The sequence below is a fragment of the Amborella trichopoda genome, chromosome 4 (genome assembly GCF_054954075.1).
Source record: "Amborella trichopoda isolate Santa Cruz 75 chromosome 4, AtrichopodaSantaCruz75HAP2 v2.0, whole genome shotgun sequence".
NCBI classification, from domain to species: Eukaryota; Viridiplantae; Streptophyta; class Magnoliopsida; order Amborellales; family Amborellaceae; genus Amborella; species Amborella trichopoda.
In genome coordinates, this window is record NC_142339.1 from 39,901,281 (window position 1) to 39,920,486 (window position 19,206).

The 19,206-nt window shown below is 34.3% G+C and overlaps 1 protein-coding gene across 1 annotated transcript; it reads right to left on the reverse strand.

The window, feature by feature from the left end:
• Window positions 1–459: 459 nt before the first annotated feature.
• LOC148782445 (uncharacterized) lies at window positions 460–3,449 on the reverse strand. Its single transcript, XM_088864638.1, has 4 exons — window positions 3,069–3,449; window positions 2,092–2,391; window positions 691–705; window positions 460–576 (listed from the first exon to the last, which is right to left on the reverse strand). Exons 1-4 carry the CDS (start codon window positions 3,447–3,449, stop codon window positions 460–462), a joined length of 813 nt encoding a protein of 270 aa, XP_088720764.1.
• Window positions 3,450–19,206: the final 15,757 nt, after the last annotated feature.

Here is a 19,206-nt window from a genome sequence, read left to right on the forward strand (position 1 = left end):
GATGCTTAAGGCATGTTTATTATGCTCGTGTATTTGTGCTCGTCAAGCTCGTCGTTGGCCTTAATTTTTGTTGCAAGCGAAGTTGGGTTGCTGACTAAGTTGAAGGCACAATTTGATTTCCTAACTAAATTTCCATTTTGGCCTATTTGAAAACTTTGAAAAGCAATTTGGCCAATATATATATATATATATATATATATATATATATTTATTTATTTATTTATTTATTTATTTTTAATTTTTTTTTTTGTAATTTTGAATTGATTTTCATTTGCAATTGGGTTCCTAAATTTATTTTTTTGCAAAATAAGCCAAAGTTGTTTTATTAAAAAAACTATCAATCTCTCTCTCTCTCTCTCCACATACACACATACACCACCATCATCACCAATGTCACCATTTACCCTCCACTAAAACAACCACCACCATCATCATACCACCACCACTCCACTTCACTCCCTATTCACCACCGCCATCACAACTGCTCCACCACCACCACCATTGCATTGCCACCTCCTCCAATGCTACCGACATCACCAGCACCTCCACCCTACCACCCCCACCACCATTGTCAAACTATACCACCACCATCATATCATTATTATCATAACTACTGTCAAACCAAACAAAAAGAATTTATGATTCAAATTATAATAATCAAATATCCATGGAGAGCAAATGACAACTAACCAAATTGCTATTTGGCTGATTAGAAATTGAAAAAAGAAAAGACCATATGAAAAGAATTTGCAATCAATCGATCCCATAGTCACTGGAAAAATGGCAAATTGTCAGACTGACATTGCGACTTTGTGAGAAGTCGCATGATGCATCAACTAATGGATATCATATTGTGCGATAGGTGATTCAATCATGCTATGGACGTTGTTTAGAGATGTCTCCCAACGAGTGCGTCGAAATTGAAAGACTTGCATGGTATGGAACATTTTCATTTGAACTATTGAAGTTGTTCGCAAACCAGTTACAAAATTATTGTAATAACGAATGATTAATGGTTGTCAAACAATAAAGAAGTGTGATGATTCAAACTCTTAAAATGAACAATCGCAAGGCATCAACAGTCGCAACCCATGATATAAAAGTTAAAACTCGATTTCATTTCTAAACACAATTTTCTAAACACAATTATTTTTCACATGCTATCCCACCCTTCTCTCTCTAAAAATAAGGCAATTATGGGGCTTTTGAAATTTTGATGTACCCAAACATTAAACAAGCAAGCTAAGTATTCGATCTTTCTATTTTCAGGTATCTCATTAACATATTTGCTACAAAAACCTTATACATATTGATTATGATTAGTAGATGACAAATATTGTCTTGAAATAATCCATCAACATGCCTGAATACAAGAAGATATCTCTTCAATTTGTTTTCAAATTCCCCCAGTGAACATCCCCCAATTTCATATGCTCCCATTTAACTTCCAGCAACTATTGTGTGGAGTGGCACTGCTCTAGGGAAATTGGAAGTGACATAATACCTAAATATTTAATTGAGTCCAGGAAGGTTGAAGGAGGGACTTCATTAACAAACTAGTATTTCATCTCTTGCGGGTAGTATGACCTTCTCCAAACAGTGTATTTCCTCAAAAACAGAAGTTCGTGATTTTGTCGTCAGTAACTACCATGAGTCCTAACATGAATGGTTGCATCCTTTAGTGGGGGTATTAGAAAAATAGAAAACCACATAGACAAGATTTACGTGGTTCGGCAATAGCCTACGTCTACGTTGAACACTTATCTTTTATTCTGTCATAGAAAAATATAAGACTCAAGACAAATAATTCATAGAAGAAGGAGCAACAATTACATCCCATAAAAGTCTATCATATCCCTTGATATATGTTAACCTCCCAAAGATAAAAACCACCAACACGGAAACCGTGGTAGAATAGATTGGCAATTAGGTGGCAACACATTTTCAACACTCCCCCTCAAGTTGGTGTAAAGATATCAGTAGAGCCCAACTTGGAAAGAATTTGCTGGAACCTTGACTTTGAGAATGCCTTTGCAAATATGTCAGCAAGCTAGTCTTCACTTCGAATATGCTGATTATTTAATCTTGAACCTTTTCATGTACAAAATGACAATTGACTTCAATGTGTTTGGTTCTCTCATGAAAAACAGGATTAGCAGCAATATGAATAGCAGAACGATTATCACAAAACATTTCAATTGGTTCTTTAGTTTGAAATCCCATGTTTTGAAGAAGAAACTTTATCCAGACAATTTCACTAGTTCCAGATGTCATAACTCGATATTTAGAATTCACACTTGATCTACCAACCACATATTGCTTTTTGCTTTTCCAAGTAACAACATTGCCTCCGACCATCATACAGTAGCCTGTTGTAGACCTTCTATCATCCTGATTTACAGCCCAATATGCATTAGTATAGCCCATAACATTGGCATGTAAATTATTTTTCATCCAAATTCTTCTTCCAGGAGAACCATTTAAATATCTTAGAATTCTTTGAACGACTTCAAGGTGATTTGTTCTAGGAGCATGCATATATTGGCTAACAACTCCTGTAACATGACATATTCAATACGTGTTACAGTCAGATGCATTAATCTTCTTACTAATATTTGATATCTTCCAATATCTTCAAGGGATTCTCTATCAGATGAGTTAATCTTACTATTTATCTCGATGGGAGTTTCATTTGGTTTTGCTCATAATTTTCCAGTTTCTTTTAATAAATCCAAGACATACTTTTGTTGAGACAAAAATATTCTTTTTTTAGAATAGCAAACTTCAATCCCTAGGAAATATTTCAATTTTTCTAGTTCTTTAATATCAATTTTTTTGTGAAAGTAAGTTTTTAAGTTTGAAATCATTTCTTCATCACTTCCCATGGTAACAAAGTCATCAACATAAATCAACACAATAATAACTCCCTTCAAGTTTCTCTTTACAAACATGGAGGAGTCAATGGAGCTTCTCTTAAATCCTACTTTAAATAGAGCATCGCTCAACTTAGCATACCAAGCCCGAAGAAATTGTTTTAATCCATATAAAGCCCTTTTTAATTTTCATACAATTCCGGGCTTTCCTTCCATGGGATGTCCTTGAAGATTCATGTAGACATCTTCTTCTAGATCCCCATGTAGGAAGGCATTTTTAACATCCATTTGATAAAAATTCCAATCATTGTTAACGACAACAGATATAAGGATTCGAATAGTTCCCATTTTGGCAACAGAAGCAAAAGTCTCTTTATAGTCATTCCCATAAGCTTGGGTAAACCCTTTGGCAACCAACCTTGCTTTGTATCGTTCAATTGACCCGTCACTATTATACTTGATCTTGTAGACCCACTTACATCCAACAGGTTTTTTTCCAACAAACAATTGGACAATATCCCATGTGTGATTTTTGTTCAAAGCAAATAGTTCTTCTTTCATGGCCTTCCTCCACATAGGTTGAGAATGGACGTCATGAAAAGATGTGGGCTCAATTTTTTCAGAAATGTGTAAAAGAAAAGCAGAATATGATTGGGATACATTGTAATAAGATAAATAGTTTTGAATGAGATAAGAACCAACATGATAAGTAAAAAAGTTTTTTAGATGTGAGGAGGACGATAAATACAATCAGATATGCGTAAGGATGGAAAACCAGGAGAGTGAATAGTATCAGGAGACAGGGTCACGAGTTCTTCTTGTTCACCTGATTCTCCATGCTCTTCAACAATGTCCCTTTCAACATTATTTTTGCGTTTTTCCTGATCTTTTTGTATGATTTGTGTGTTTCCATCATTTATTATAAGGAACATTCCAGAATAATCCCCCTGATTCCCTTTTTCCAGATGACTTCAATGTTGAAAAAAAGAATCACTTTTATTGAATGTTGTATCCCGAGGAATATAAAATTTCTTATTTTTGAAATCGTAACATTTATATCCCTTTGTTGTCGAGGAGTGTCCCATGCAAATACATTTAATAGCCCGAGGGTCCAATTTATCTCTTCCTTGAGAATTATTTTGAACAAAGCAAGCACATCCAAATAAACGTAAATGATATAAATAACTTTTCTTTCCCTATAGAATTTTAATAGGAGACTTATTCCCAAGGACCTTACTTGGTAATCTATTAATCAAATAACAGGCAGTAAGGATAGCTTCAGACCAAAAACTTTTAGGAACATTTTTTTCGAACATAATGGATCGAACAACTTCAAGCAAGTGTTTATTTTTCCTTTCACCCATTCTACTGGGTAGTAGAGACACAAGATGTCTGATGTATAATGCCTTCATCCATGAGATATTCAGAAAAAAAATTATTTGTATATTCAGATCCATTATCTTAACGTAGAATTTTGTTCTTGGTATCGTATTGGGTTTTAACTAGATTTGAAAATTCCTTAAATTTTCCAAAGAGTTCACTCTTGAATTTAAGCAAATATATCCAAGTCATCCTAGAGAAATCATCAATGAAAAGCAGAAAATACCTCAGTCCATTATAGGACTCAACCGGAGCAGGCCCCCACACATCAAAATGAATCAAGTTAAAAAGTTTTTGAGCCTTATTCCTTGAAGACTGAAGGGAAGTCTTGATTGCTTCGACAAATGACACCCATCACAATTATAAGAGTAAATGGATAACTTAGGTTTTAAATAAAGTAAAGTTTTATTGGCAAGATGACCAAGTTTTGAATTCCAAATCTTGCTCAAGTCTCCACTATTGGCAACCAAATCCTTATTCGTTTGATCAATATAATAAAGTCTTCAAGACAATCTCCCTTCACTAATCATCTTCCCCGTGACCCGATCCTGAAAGGAAACAGTAGACGGAGAAAAAATAACATTGCAGTTCGAGCTTTGAGTTAGTTTACTGACGTAAAGAAGGTTTGAAGGGAATGAGAGCATAAAGAGAATTTCAGAATTGACATGTTTTGAAAAAAACTTAGTTCTACCTATTCCTTTAATGGGAATGAGTGAACCATTTGCAATTGATACATGGGCTTTATCAAACACATCTTGATAAGCAGTCAAAGAATTCTTATTTCTAGTCATATGATCTGTAGCCCTTGAATCAATAATCCAACTATCATTATTAGACGGAAAAAAGAGATTGGAGAGTGTAACAGTTACTTGACTCACGAAGAAGATCTTGGGTGGAAGAAGAGCCATTTTTTGAAAAATTTTGAAAGAATTGAATCAGTTGATCCATAGAAATCTGAGTATCGGCAGTCTGAACAGATGAAAGTTCACCCATCTATTTCTATTGGGTCTGAGGTGAGGATATTTTTCCTAACATCTATGAACCAGATGACCAATTCATTTACAATGATCACAACGTAGAGGAGGTTTATTACTACGACCTCTTCCAAGACCCCTAGCTCCACCATATTCTCTTTTTTCAAACACATTATCCTTTTTCTTCTTAGTATTCTACTTAGCAGCAACAAAAACTGATTTTTCACTTATTTTAGATTCAAACTTTGTTTCAACATCCATAACCTTTTTCTAGGTTTCTTCCCAATGATTAGTAGAACAAACATTTGTAAATGTTAGGAGTTCAGTAGTCATCAAAATCTGACTTCTAAGATTCTCATACTTAGGTTTCAAATCAGCAAGGAATAAAAAAATTTTGTCTTGTTCAACACGCATTTGAATGGTCTTCAGATCAGTTGTCATGGGTGAATAAGAATTTAATTCATATCATAATTTTTTAATAGAGCAAGATAGTCAGTAATAGTTTTATCTCCTTGTTTGATTTTAAAAATTTCTTGTTTTAACTCATAAACACGAGAAAGATTGTTTTCTTTCCCATATTTATTTTACCGAATCCCACAATTCTTCTACAGTATCTGCCGAAGTAAAGATCTCGGCCACCTTTGGTTCCATGAAATTTAAAATCCAAGACATGACCTTGTGGTCATTGGATTGCCAATCTTCATGTAGAGGACGATCAATAGCATGAGCTATTTTCTTTCTATTGATGTGCCCTAACTTGGATCGCCAGCTCAAAGAGAGCGAGATAGCTTTTGACCAACTTAAATAATTGAGTCAGTTCAAAAGCATACTAGTTAATTTATCACTAGTATTAGACTCTTTTTCATGGATAATAGTTTTAGGTTCAGGATTTTTGGTCATATTCACAATATCTTCCATGATGTAAATAACATAACCAAAAAAAATGTTGAACAAAAAACAAGAAGACCAATCCCAAAAAGAATGAAGCCGACAGTCGATGGAAGATGCAACCTCCTTGAAATAATATGGTCTTAATGACCTCCTCTTCACCTTTTATAAAATTATATAAAAAAAATTTACTTGATAATGACGGACATCATAAAGAGGCTATCATGGACTTCAAAAAGGCTTGAGAGAAAGTCCAACCCTCGCCTCCTCTGCTTGATTGACTTTTAATACTCCTCTCTCTCTCTCTCTCTCTATAGAATATTTCCCAAGGGATACTTTTCAATATGAAGGGCAGTGATGGCTCCATGTGATCAATATTGGACAAGCCAACAAAAAAAAAATTTCGATTCCAATTGGTAGAAAGAGGACGAGAATCTTCTTACTGTAGTTGACTCAATGATCTCCTTCAGCAGCAGAAGGCGTGAGAAGAAACTCTCACCGGAGTAGAAGGCACAACAAAGAAAGAATAGAGATCTGAAGGAATAGCAAAGGACAGAGATATGAAAGCATAGAGATCTGAAGGCACAACAAAGGAGAAGAAGGGGCGTCATAAAACACAAGCGCGCTAATGAACTTTTAGGAATGAGAGTTTAGAGAGAGAGGAAAATAAGGGAAAATTGCAGAGGTGGTTATAAGGGCACCATAACCTTCTCGGTCTTAATATAATTCGCCCTTAATTTCAGAGAAAGAAGCTTTGGCTTGCAATGCTCCAAACCCTAATCTGGAAAACCCATCCATATTTCGGTGAAATGGAGGATGTATAAGGAAGAGGGTTTGTTTCTTCTTATTAGGTTTTTAGCATATCAGCCTGGCTAGAACGGTCGAGCCTGCCCTGACTAATGTAGGAAAACGCCTTTCTAAGTCTCAACTCAACAAGGAGGAACAAGCAAACCCCCAAAAACAAAAAAACTTGAAGTAGAGAGAGAAAGTCACACCAAAAATGGAAGACATGGCAAAACTGCAAGCAAGCCCCAAACTAGAAACCCAAAAGCAGAGAGAGAAAGTATGGAAGAACACAGTACGAGAATGATGACCTAAAAAATACTGTACACACTTTACTGGAAAAATAGAAAACCATAACCACAAGATTTATGTGGTTCGACAATGGCCTACATCCACGATGAACACTCATCTTTTATTTTGTCATAAAAATGACAGATAATTTATAAAAGAAGGGAGCCACAATTACAAAAAGAGAAGCCTGCACTTCAAAGATAGGATCGTTTTGGCTTTCTCACCATTATTGGGATGCTGCCATAGCATCTCGGACATCTCAGTTCTCTCTTGTAGTTATCCCTCTGTATTAGTAGCCCTAGCAATAGAAAGTGCACTGCATGTTTAAGGCACACATTATTTTCATCAATGATATATAAAAATAATGTCAAAAAGGTTATGTGTTTTTAATATGAACATTGTGAATATTTCACATTTCAACTTTAAAGTTTCAATGTCGACTAATAAGTAGAAAATTATACTATGAGAATTTCAGACTCTTCTTCCATCTTTCTTAAAAGACTATCATTCTCTCTTTCTCTTTTGTTTTTCTTTTTTCTCTCTTCAATGAGATGCCACAATGAATTACTGCGGATTTTTTTTCATTTCTCTTTTTTTACTCTTTTCTTTCTCTGTTTCCTTTGTTATTTGTCATTAGTTTTTATTAAGATTACCCAGAAAGGGTAGTCCATCAAAAACTTTTAAGGTTACTTACAAAAGGTACATTTTTACGCAAATTGGAATTTTATAATACTTTATCGTTAAACAAACAAATGTCAAAATATATGAAAATTATAAAATGTACTATTTTATTGTATGGTTGTCAAAAGCATGATATGTTAATCTGATGAAATAGGTTGATCACAAACAAATTAAAGCGTTCACCAAAGCTTATTTATCATCTTACTTACTGCATATACTTTAGTCTATTCATTTTTATTAATAAAAATAAAATTTTTTTGTGTGTGGACTTAGAAGCCAATTACTTTTATGTAAAGTACATTTATAAAATTCATTTAGAAGAAAGATAATATATTACTTAAAAATTATTGTTAATGAGATACTGATAGCTTAATTTTTTTTTAAATTCTTGTACTCTATCAAAATTGTAAAAGTTTGACTTACGCTATTAACATAAGCATTCCATATATTTAAAAATGTTTTATAATGTAATATTGAAGCTCTCAATGCACATTAACCATTGTTAAAGGTAAAGGACATCTGAGACTTTATCTCTTAAACAATACCTCTCCCTCTCTCTCGATGTGTTTTTTTCTCTTTTTCTGTTTCTTCTTTCTATTTCTTCAAAGCTGAAACCTCAATGAATTGACCCTTTATATTTGTTTTTCTACTCTTTATTACTTTACTCTCTCTCTCTTTAAATTTCTTAAAGTTGCTTCAAAAGATTATTCTTTTAGAGAGAGCACTTATCGATAAATTCAAGCTTTATTTGTATTTATATGTGCATAAAAAATATAATAATAAAATACCATGTATGGCACAGAAAATTAACAACCTCACATTGAACAGAGACGATCCAATTTTTCAATAATAATCTGAAGTTTTTTCTACTTGGATATACCATAGTCACCTACATTAATATATAATTGTGAGATGTTAGAGCTAAGCAAATTAATTTACTAAAAAATCATAGAAATAGAAAGAATTGAAGCAACCCTATCTCTCTCTCTCTCTCTCTCTCTCTCTATATATATATATATATATGGAAGATGTTGGGGTGAGCCACAGGATAGTATAAGTTCAATGGTCCAGATTGAATCTAGGCCGATCTGACGGCCGAGAGTATTTGAATTTTAATTTTTTTTCTACAAATCCAAATCATTTAAAATTTTAGATGAATATTCTTCTCATCAAGCTGCATGTAATAAAAATATAAAAAAATAATTTTATGGGGGTATTTTGGTCATTTTTAATTTTGCTGATTATTTAATTTTTGGGGGTATTTTGATCATTTTTTTCATGTAAAATATTTTTTGCATATTCATCTATTTTTTATTAACACATATCCAAAATTTTAAGTGATTTGGATTTGTAAAAAAAAAATTAAAATTCAAGCACTATTGGGCAGCCGTGATCGTTAGATCGGCTCAAACTCATTCTGAGTCATTGGGCTCATTGTTTCTTGTGAGCCCATTGGCTTACAGAAGCATTTTCCTATATATATATATATATATCTATATATAAGAGAAAAATCTTTCCAACGCTAATAGGCAAAAATGAACAGTGATTTCACCTACCCTCATCACTATCTAAAGTTCATCGCACGGTCATGATTGTCTAGTAGTGTTTCATTTTTTATTTTTTTACTACAAATTACAATGATCGAAAATTTGGAACATGTGTACATCTTAGTGAGATGCACCTAATAAAAATATAAAATAAATAATTCATGAAAACAAAAGTAACCAAAATACCTCCAAAACACTTTAGGGGTATTTTGATTAATTTTTTTACGTAAAATATTTTTTTGATATTTTTCATAGATTTTTTTATTTTTTATGAACACATACTCCAAATTTCAAGTCATTCCGATTTGTAGAAACTAAATGAAAAATAAAATTCTACTGTATGAGATGAACTTTGGAAGGTGATGAGAGTAGGTGAAATCACTGTTCATTTTTTCCTATCGAAAAATACTACAAAACACCTATAAGGGAAAATGAACAGTGATTCTGCCTACCTTCATCACCGTTCAAAGTTCATTGTACGGTCACGATTGTACGATAGTGTTTCATTTTTCATTTTTTTCTACAAATTGTAATGATATGAAATTTAGAGCGTGTGTACATCTTAGTGAGGCACACCTACTAAACATATAAAAAAATAATTGGTAAAACAAAACTTAATCGAAATACCCCTGAAAATTTTTTCGGGGTATTTTGGTCAATTTATTTCATGTATAATATTTTTTTGATATTTTTCATAGATTCGCCTATTTTTTATTAACACACACTTCAAATTTCATATCATTTTTTATTTTTATGATTTCTATGATTTCATACTTCAAATTAAGGTTTTTGAACACTCACGAAACACATAGGGGAAATTTGAAGATGGATGAAAATTTTTGAAAAACAAGTTCTGGTAAACAGTTTAGGCTCATGCTACCATGAAGCTCTCTCTTCTTCTTCCTTTTTTATTTTTTGTCCTGAGCTTGTCGAGTCTCTACTTGGGACTTTCAGGACGAGGAATCACTAAGTACTTTATCATCTTCCAATCTTGGCTCTTTTGTCAGAATTCAAAGAAGACATTTTCTTGTTTTCGAAACAAACAGGTGTCTTAGATAGTATGGGATGATGGCTCAGAGTGCTCATAATATCTGTGGACTTCTAATTTTGTTCCTCCATTACCACTCCTTTGAAGTTAAGACAGTCAAGGATATTCAGGTTTGCTTGGATTAATCTCATTCTTTGTTTTTTGATGCCATTCTAACTTGAGAAGAGAAGAATTTATGGAGATTTTAGAGAAGAGATGAAAATAGAGAGAAGTTCTATTTTTCTATCGCCCCGGGGTCCCTTTCGGGTTTTCAACTCGGTGGCATTTTTTCCAACGCTCGAGTTTCCTTTAGGATTTTTGGCCTGGAGGATTTTTTTTTTTTCTATCCCTAGGGTCCCTTTCTGGTGTTCAACCCAGTCGCTTTTTTATCCAACGCTTGAGATTCCTTTCAATTTTCTTCTTGGTGGAATTTCTTTTTTTTTTCTCTGATGCTAGGGTCCCTTTCAGATGTTCAAGCCAATGGTTTTTTTTTTTTTCCAATGCTTAAGTTTACTTTCCATTTTTCATCTCAACGAAATGTTTTTTTTGAAGAAGAAGATGAAGAAAGAGGAGGAGGAGAAGAGTTGGTGGCATTTTTTTTTTCTTCTTGTGGTACTTCGTTCTAAAAAACATATAAGAACTCGATCATCATTTTTTCTTCCAAGTGGCAGGGAGGTCCTAGTCTTGGTTATCCTTAGATTTTTCTTGCCCTTAGTTGGTGTCTGATACTTCCTTGACAGTGGTTGTTGAATTATTATAGAGACTTGCATCCTTGGATTGCTTCACTCGAGCCTTGATCTTCAAATTCAAAGTCACTCTCAGCTTCCTATCTCTTGTTTGGTTGGTTAAACTTTTTTTTTTCTGAACTCCTTAGGTTGTCCATGCCATTGGGTAGAATGCTTAAGCAGAGAATGGATGCCCCACTTGGCTTATTTGAAAGGGAGGAGTAAGTGATCACCCACGCCTTTTTGGTAATCTTTTTCATTTTCAACTTCATGTTGTTTTTTAGGAGTATATTCAATCAAGGCATGTCGGGAGTTGTGGGATAAGGTGTGGGCCTCACCGGTTACCCTACTTTATTTCCATCATCAAGTGATGGTACTTTTATCAAGTGGTTTGACGGGGCTGCCCATGTAGAGCCTTCTCCTTGAGATCCTTTCCCTTGATAAAATAACGTGATTTGATCTTCCATGTATGGTTCTTCATCCCATATAGGTGTGTTATTTAGAAAATCATGTGAAAGTGGCCCAGGTGGTCCCCTTAGAACTTCTAGTGGTTGAATTTCTTTTAACTATTGTAGGGGTGTTGGATATTCAAGAATGATCAAATTTGGATACTTCTTTTCTTCAGTGTTGATTGCTGGATCAATCATAGAAACTAATGTAATTAACTGCTTTAGGCTCATCTCTTCATCCCAAATAGGTAGATCTGCCAAGAAGTCAGGTGAAGGTGGCCCAGGTGGGCTACTTAGGATTTTTAGAGGTCCAATTTTTTTCATCCATTCTTGAAGAAATGGATTTTCTTTTGAATTCACCTAAGGGGATAGTTCAGTAAAATCCTCTAGGCTTGACTCTTTCGTTTCTACGAGGATTGCACTGTCGAAATTAAAGAATTCCTCATAAATGTAGTCTTAGGAGTCTCTGAGCTCATTGATGACTTAAACCTCCTGTGGGCCACCCACTGCACTTATTTAAAATATAAGATTTATTAGGTCATGTTCTTTTGTGGTGACATGTATCACAAGGATGTCTTGAACTTTTTGTGCACTCGTATCTTCAACCGTAATCAAAATTGTTCTAGAATTTTTCTCATTTTCTTGAGTTTCGGAACTCTGGCTACAGTTACTCTCATCAATTGGATTTTGAGAATCCATAGCCTCAGGATTTGAGTCATTTGCCTCTGCCCCGCTATTTAGGAAAGGGGTGTCTTGAATCTTTTGCGAGTTTGTTTCTTCCAATTCAATTAGAACTTCTAGTGGGGTAGTTTGCTCTTCCATTCTCTCTTGGATCATGGACCTTGGGTTAAAGTAGTATTTGGCATTTATTTATGAAATTCCCTTGCCACAGGGTTTTGAATGAGCATATGCCTATCTAGAATTTTTTCATGGAGTAGATAACTTGGTCCCTTCATGCCTTTGTATTATCAAATTTTACTGGACAGTTGGAATTGCTCCATCCTTTTGTAGGTTAGACTTCTCTAATTCTATAGGAGCTCCCCATGGAATAGGCCCAAAGTTAAGACAATTCTCAGTATTTGGTTTCTGAAATTATTTAGTAACGTACGCCACTTTACTATTTCGATCTTCATTTTCAAGGCGGTTTCTTCCTGTGCCCAATCCCATATTGGATGATTTTCTAGCTTCAGCAATGATTTTGACTCCTCATTACTTATCAGGCTGATATTGGCTAGGACTTCTTCATCTTCACTTGTATCATCAAACATCCCCTAGTCTTTTCATAAGTTAGCCCCACCTATATCCCTAAGCAGTTTTGAGGATGGTCTTAATTTGGGATCGGCTTCAAATTCTTCAATTGTCATCTCTTCAGAGTCACATTCAGATGAATCTTCAATGTAGTTGGGCTTTTGTTCCATCGTGACTTCATCTAGCCCTTGCCCCAGTATGGTTTCATCAGGGTCTTGCCCCAATGTAAGTGGTGACCGCTCTCGAGCCATTTCCTTTGCTCTCTCATAACGTGAAACCATTTCTAGCACTGAGTCAAAAGAGAAAGGCCGAATGCTTTTACTAAAGTAGAGTTTATACTCGTGGGAAGCATTCTCTATGGCCATACCGTTCTTAGACAGTGACTTTTGATGCAACATCTCTAAATCGTTGGACAAAATCTGTAAGCGACTCCGCTAGATTGTGTCTAGTGGAAACCAATTCGCCAAGGGTCATTGATCTCTCTTGAGTCCCATGATATTTCTCAGCAATATGCTAAAGCAACTTATCAGGAGTTTGATTCAAGTATTTAGTAACTACCTCCCAGAACAACATTAAAGGTTGTCGAGAGAGAGTTTACTGAAACATGGCCTTGAGACGACGAGGATTCTCTTCAAGTACAAGAACAATCAATAGATAAGCGATGATGTGCTTTCAGGATCACCTTTCCCGTTGAACTTGTTTTTAAACTGAGGGAATTCGAAACCCGGATGAAGAGGTTCGACATCCCCAAGAACATTCTTGACGTAAGATCTTGAAAGAAGTATATTTGGAACTCTGATCTTAGCCATGGTCTCTTTAAATGTAGTTAATTCGCCTTTCAATTGGGGGACCTCAACTGACTCAGGGGTTTTGATCTCAGAAGTATGTTGGTTGCTAAGAACTGATGACGCAATTTATGGTGCAAGAGATGCAGCTGATATGGGCTGCACCGGACTAGGGCTATGGGCTGCACTGGACTAGGGGCAGGCTAAACCTACGAGATGACTGGATCCGGATAGAGAGGTGGTGCAGATATAGGGACCTAAGTCAGGGGCTAATATGGGTAGATTTGAGAAGTGACCTGGACTGGAGGAGCTGGGGGCTGGAAAGCCAGTGCCGGGGCCTGGTGCACAGGATATCCCGGGTATGGGTGAATAGAGGCCAGAGGTGCGACCGGAGGGCATGGAGCCGATAGGTATGGTTAACTCAGGGGGATACTGAGTTGTAACAAGCGTTGAATAGGCCACCTGCGACTGATGGTGTGGGACTGGGGCCGCCTGAAGAGGCTGCATTGTTGGGTGACTACATATGAATTGAGGAGGGTCAAGTCTGGACTGATTATGGGATGGACGATCCCATGGTCGAGCTGATTCTATGAAAGGTGGAGGATGAGAAAATTGGAGGTACTGGCTCACCGACGGGGTGGAACTCACATGACTTTGTTGTTCAGGGGCTAGAGAAGTCCTTTGACTTTGATCTGACTGATAACTTGACACCCTAAGTGGAGCATGTGACACAATAAGGGCAACACGTCTCAAGAAATCCTTGACCTCGGGTAAGTTCCTAAGACACTCGATTGAAAGGGACTCGTTATCCCTAGAATTGTGTAAGAGTAAATCTTGAGGAATATAGGCATGACTTGAAGAATTCTTGGGTTTAGGTGAAGATATCATACTCTCTAGTTTTCCTTGGTGACTAGCCTTGCTTGGGCCGGCCTTCACATAATCTTCGGCAATACTCTAAGTCTAACAAGTTAGCATGCCTTATGAGCTTACCATCTGAGTTGTTATGGACCTTACTAAGTTGTTAGCCCCTAGAATGGGTCGTTTGAGGAGGTGGGTAGTATGCCCCTAATTGGGTAGCATCAACTCTAGGTTTTGACATAGATGGGTGGTGTGCCCCTAGTTTGGCAACGTCACCCTTAGACTTGGACATTTGTGAGAGCACCCCATATTGGGCAGCATATTCCCTAGACCTGGACTTAGAAGATGAAGGTAGGTTCAACCCTGATTCTTTAGTCTCAGGTCAAATGCTCTGACTATTTTGATTAGCTCGAGTCATACAAACTTGTTGGACTCTACGACTTGGATGGAGTACATATGGGTTAGCTAGGCTTAGCCCTGGGTGTGGGATTTTGGACTCACTGAAACTCGATATCGATTGACTTGAGACAAGGTAGACCCATGGAACTAAAACATAAGATCATGTGGGTTTAGTCATCCAAAGGGGTCTAGACTATGCAGTAGACTTAATAACTGAGTCACCATGAATTATGGACATAACTACAAGACAATGCATAAAAATCTCTTCTTCTTTTTTTTGAATTTTATCTTCTCTTCTTTCTTTTTTTTTTCTTTTTTTTTAAAGATAAAGATGTCTTTAAAGAATAAGATAGAGATGCGTCTAGAAGAAAAAAAAAAAAAAAACTAAAAAAGAAGATAAAGTCAAGAAAATTCTAAGCTATGAAGATAAGATTTAAAAGCAAAAAGATAAGATAGTAAAAGATGTGATTTATTTTTAATTTAAAATAGATCAAGCATTGAGAGCCTAGGTCTATCTTCCTTTCTTTTCGTTTCTTTTTTAAATTATTGTATCAAAAGATATATATATATATATATAAAATAAAGATTCTTTATAAAAAGATGTATTCTAAAAAATAAAGACGCACTTAAAAAATATAAGTATGATTTAAAAAAAATAAAAGATGATCTAAAAATCATAAGCAAAAATGAAAGAAGATCTGAAAGAGATGACATAGATGATATCAAGATGAATCTAAAATTGTTTGAAAAAAAACAAAGTTGATAAAAATGATCTAAACGATTGTCTAAAAAAAGATTATCTAAAAGGTGAATATAAAAAAAAAGATCTAAAGATAAACATGATCAAGATGGATCTAAAAGAAAGATGATCTAAAATATGAATCTAAAGATAAAGATGATCAAGAAAGATCCAAAAGAAAGATGATATAAAAAAATAAATATGATCTAAAGGATGAATCTAAAAAATATCTAAAGATAAAGCTGATCAAGAAGAGATCTAAAAGAAACATGATTTAAAAAAATAAAGATGATCTAAAAGATAATTCCAAAGAAGATCTAAAGATAAAGATGATCAAGATGAGATCTAAAAGAAAGATGATCTAAAAAATAAATAAAGATGATCTAAAGATTGAGAGAAAAAAGATCTTAAAGTTTTTATAGAGAGAAATAAATAAATAAAATCTAGAAAGAAAAGATAGAATCTAATAAAAGAAAATCTTATTAAATCTACCTTAATTTTATTTCTTTTTTTGCTGAAAAAGAAATACGAGAAAAAAAAAGATATTTTTTTAAAGTTTAAAATATAGATCTAAAGCTCAAGGTGCCCCACGGTGGGCGCCAAACTGCTTACACTCCAATCTGTGCCGATCTCTGAAATGAGATCTATTCAAATCTTACAAAAGCTAAGTTAAGTTTTAAAAATGTAGAGAGAGTGAGGTCGTTTGAATTATGGGCTCCGAAAAATCCCAGATCTATACAAATCCAGTCGTTTTCCTGGTCTACTGGTAACACCAGCTCCAAATCCATATTTTGATATAAAAAAACACTTCTAAATTTAGTTAAATCGAACAATAAATTAACTTCCAAAAATAAAAATAAATAAGAGAATTAAATGAAGAAACGCAAACTAAATTAAGCAAAGAAATAAATACTTACCTCTAAGGACCCGAAACCCAGAGTTTCAAGCTTAGATCAGGCTGCTCTTCTGATTTATGTCACCATCTCTTTTTTTTGATGTATTTTCTTGTTGGAATTGATAGATCTAAGATTATTTGACCTAGATCTAGGATTCCTAAGGCATGTGGAAAAGCTGGAAATTTTAGGCAAAGTCTACCTAAGCTTTTCTTAGGGATTTCTTGAGATTGGAGAAGAATTTCATTAGTTTTCTAAGGGTTTTGGGATCTCCAAATGTTGAATATGAATTCTAAAATTTTCTATGATTTTTTGGGATTCTTCCTAATTTTTTTGAAATTTTCTAAGAATTTTTATTATGTTTGGGTTTTTTTGGGCTTTTTTTTCAATTTTGAGAATTTATAAGGGATTTCTTGATCTATTTTTTTGGTTTGGTTCATCTTTTGGGTTATGGAGTTGGGTATTTATAAGATTCAATTGGTGATTTTTATTTTCTTTTTTTAGAATTTTTTCGAAAGTTTTTGGATTTATCTTAAAGTTTTAACCTTATCTAGTTAAAAAAACGCTTTTATTGCATCATAAAATGTCATCATCAAGCCGTGTCTGGGCCTTTCGGGCTGTGTCACCGGCCAGCCTGCGATCTGATACTTGGGTCTCACATGGACTAAATTGTCATTTGCTAGAAATTTTTATCTATAGATCTGATTCAAGCGTTTCTTGGACCGATGGAAAGCTCTCGGGCTCTACTTCAAGTTGAGAAAGTTTTGGGCACTTTTAAAACAATTATATTGGGTATAGGTTGCCTATGGTCAACTAGATTTTATGTAGTCATTCGTGCTCAGAATCGAGGTTTTTAAGAGTTCCCTTAGTTAGACTTTCGAGAGGATGTCTACATATAATACAAATTAATACTCAAGAGTCAATTGTCTTCTTATTTAAAGATGGTCTCTTTGTAAAAATTATAGAATAATTATTGTTGCTTTTTCCATGACACATGACAATAAATCCTATACTCTTTTGGTTTTGGAATTAGTATAACATGCTCTTGTGATAGTATACTATGCAATTACTCTATCAAAATTGATAAGTATTTTGAGATCTTATGTTTAGAAATCCATTTTAAATCACAAATGTATACTTAGTTTAAAAATCAAAATTTTGGGTGCGGTTTGTGTAGAGCCGAGGCTCTAAACAATAAAAGTAAAGCACACATTCAAATAATGTCGAGAAATGTGGTTTCATTACAAAAAATCTTAACGATAGCGTTAAAATATATTGGGAAAGTTTATATTAAGTTGAGGCTCTAAACAAACAAATTTGAGCCTGCCTCAAAAATTTTGTTAGACAAGGTTGTTTTGATGCTCAAATATTTTCAAATTGATCATCTCGACATCAAGATGCATGGACATGAAAAAAAAAAGGACTGCAAGTTTTGGAAATAGTGTATTTTGTAATGCATTTTTGGACGGTCAATTTTCAAGATTTTCAAGTTTTCATGGATATATTGATCTACATTATTTTTAAAGCTTTAAACTTTATAAATAAATATAAAAATATATTTTAAAGCTATCATAAAGATTTCCAATATGGAAACCACATTTCTTGACACTATTTGAAGGTAGGTTCTAATTTGATTGTTTAGAGCCTAGGCTCGATACAAACTGTACCCAAATATATTTGCATCTTTAGATATATACTTTAAGGAAAAAATTTATATAAGGTTGCAACTTTAAATTGTAGAATTACATATGCACCTCAAAAATCCCTCGAAGAATGTCGTTTAAATGTTGAAAAGCTCTCTGATTGATCATCTCGACCTCGAGGTGTATGGATATGAGAAAAAAAAGAAGATTATGAGTCCCAAAAATAGTGCATTTTGTAACACATTATATATCTACTTGATTTTAACCATTTTTAGAGTTTAAAATTTTATAATTAAATATAAAAATAGATTTTCAAATAATACTAAGACTTTTTTACGTCAAAATTACATGCTATGATAAAATTTCGAGGGGCGCCTTGATTGGATTGTTTAAGGTTGCACCATTATAGAAACCGCACCCATAATTTAAAGCTTAAAAAACTGTGTAGATCGAGTCGATCTATGAAAACTTGAAAATTGACGGTCCAAAAATGCATTACAAGATGCACAATTTAAAAAAAAAATTAATTTAATTTTTTTTATGTCCGTGCATCTTGAGGTTGATATGATCAATTTAAGGATATTTGGGAATAAAAAAACAACTATTTTTAGTGAAATTTTTGAGGTATGTCCTAACTTGATCATTTAGAACCTCGCACTTATATAAACTTTTTCCTTTTCCAAATAGAATATACCCCGAGGGAACATATTTAGTTGGATGTGAATTTATTATGTAATAGATACCATCATATAGGGTATTTTTTTTGGTTTCTCCCCCTACTCAAAATTAAACACACATTATTGTATAACTCTATAATAAGGCACTTACACTAAATCACGAAGAGAACGAACTTACACTAAATCACGAAGAGAACGAAAATCTGGCCTGACGTCTAATCAAACCGATGTTCTCTTAGCAAAAGGATCTACCATATTCGCCTCTCGAAAGACATGGGCAATAGACCAGGGCGAGAGCCATAACATTTGTCTGGTACGATCCGTCATCTCCATGGGGCATACATGA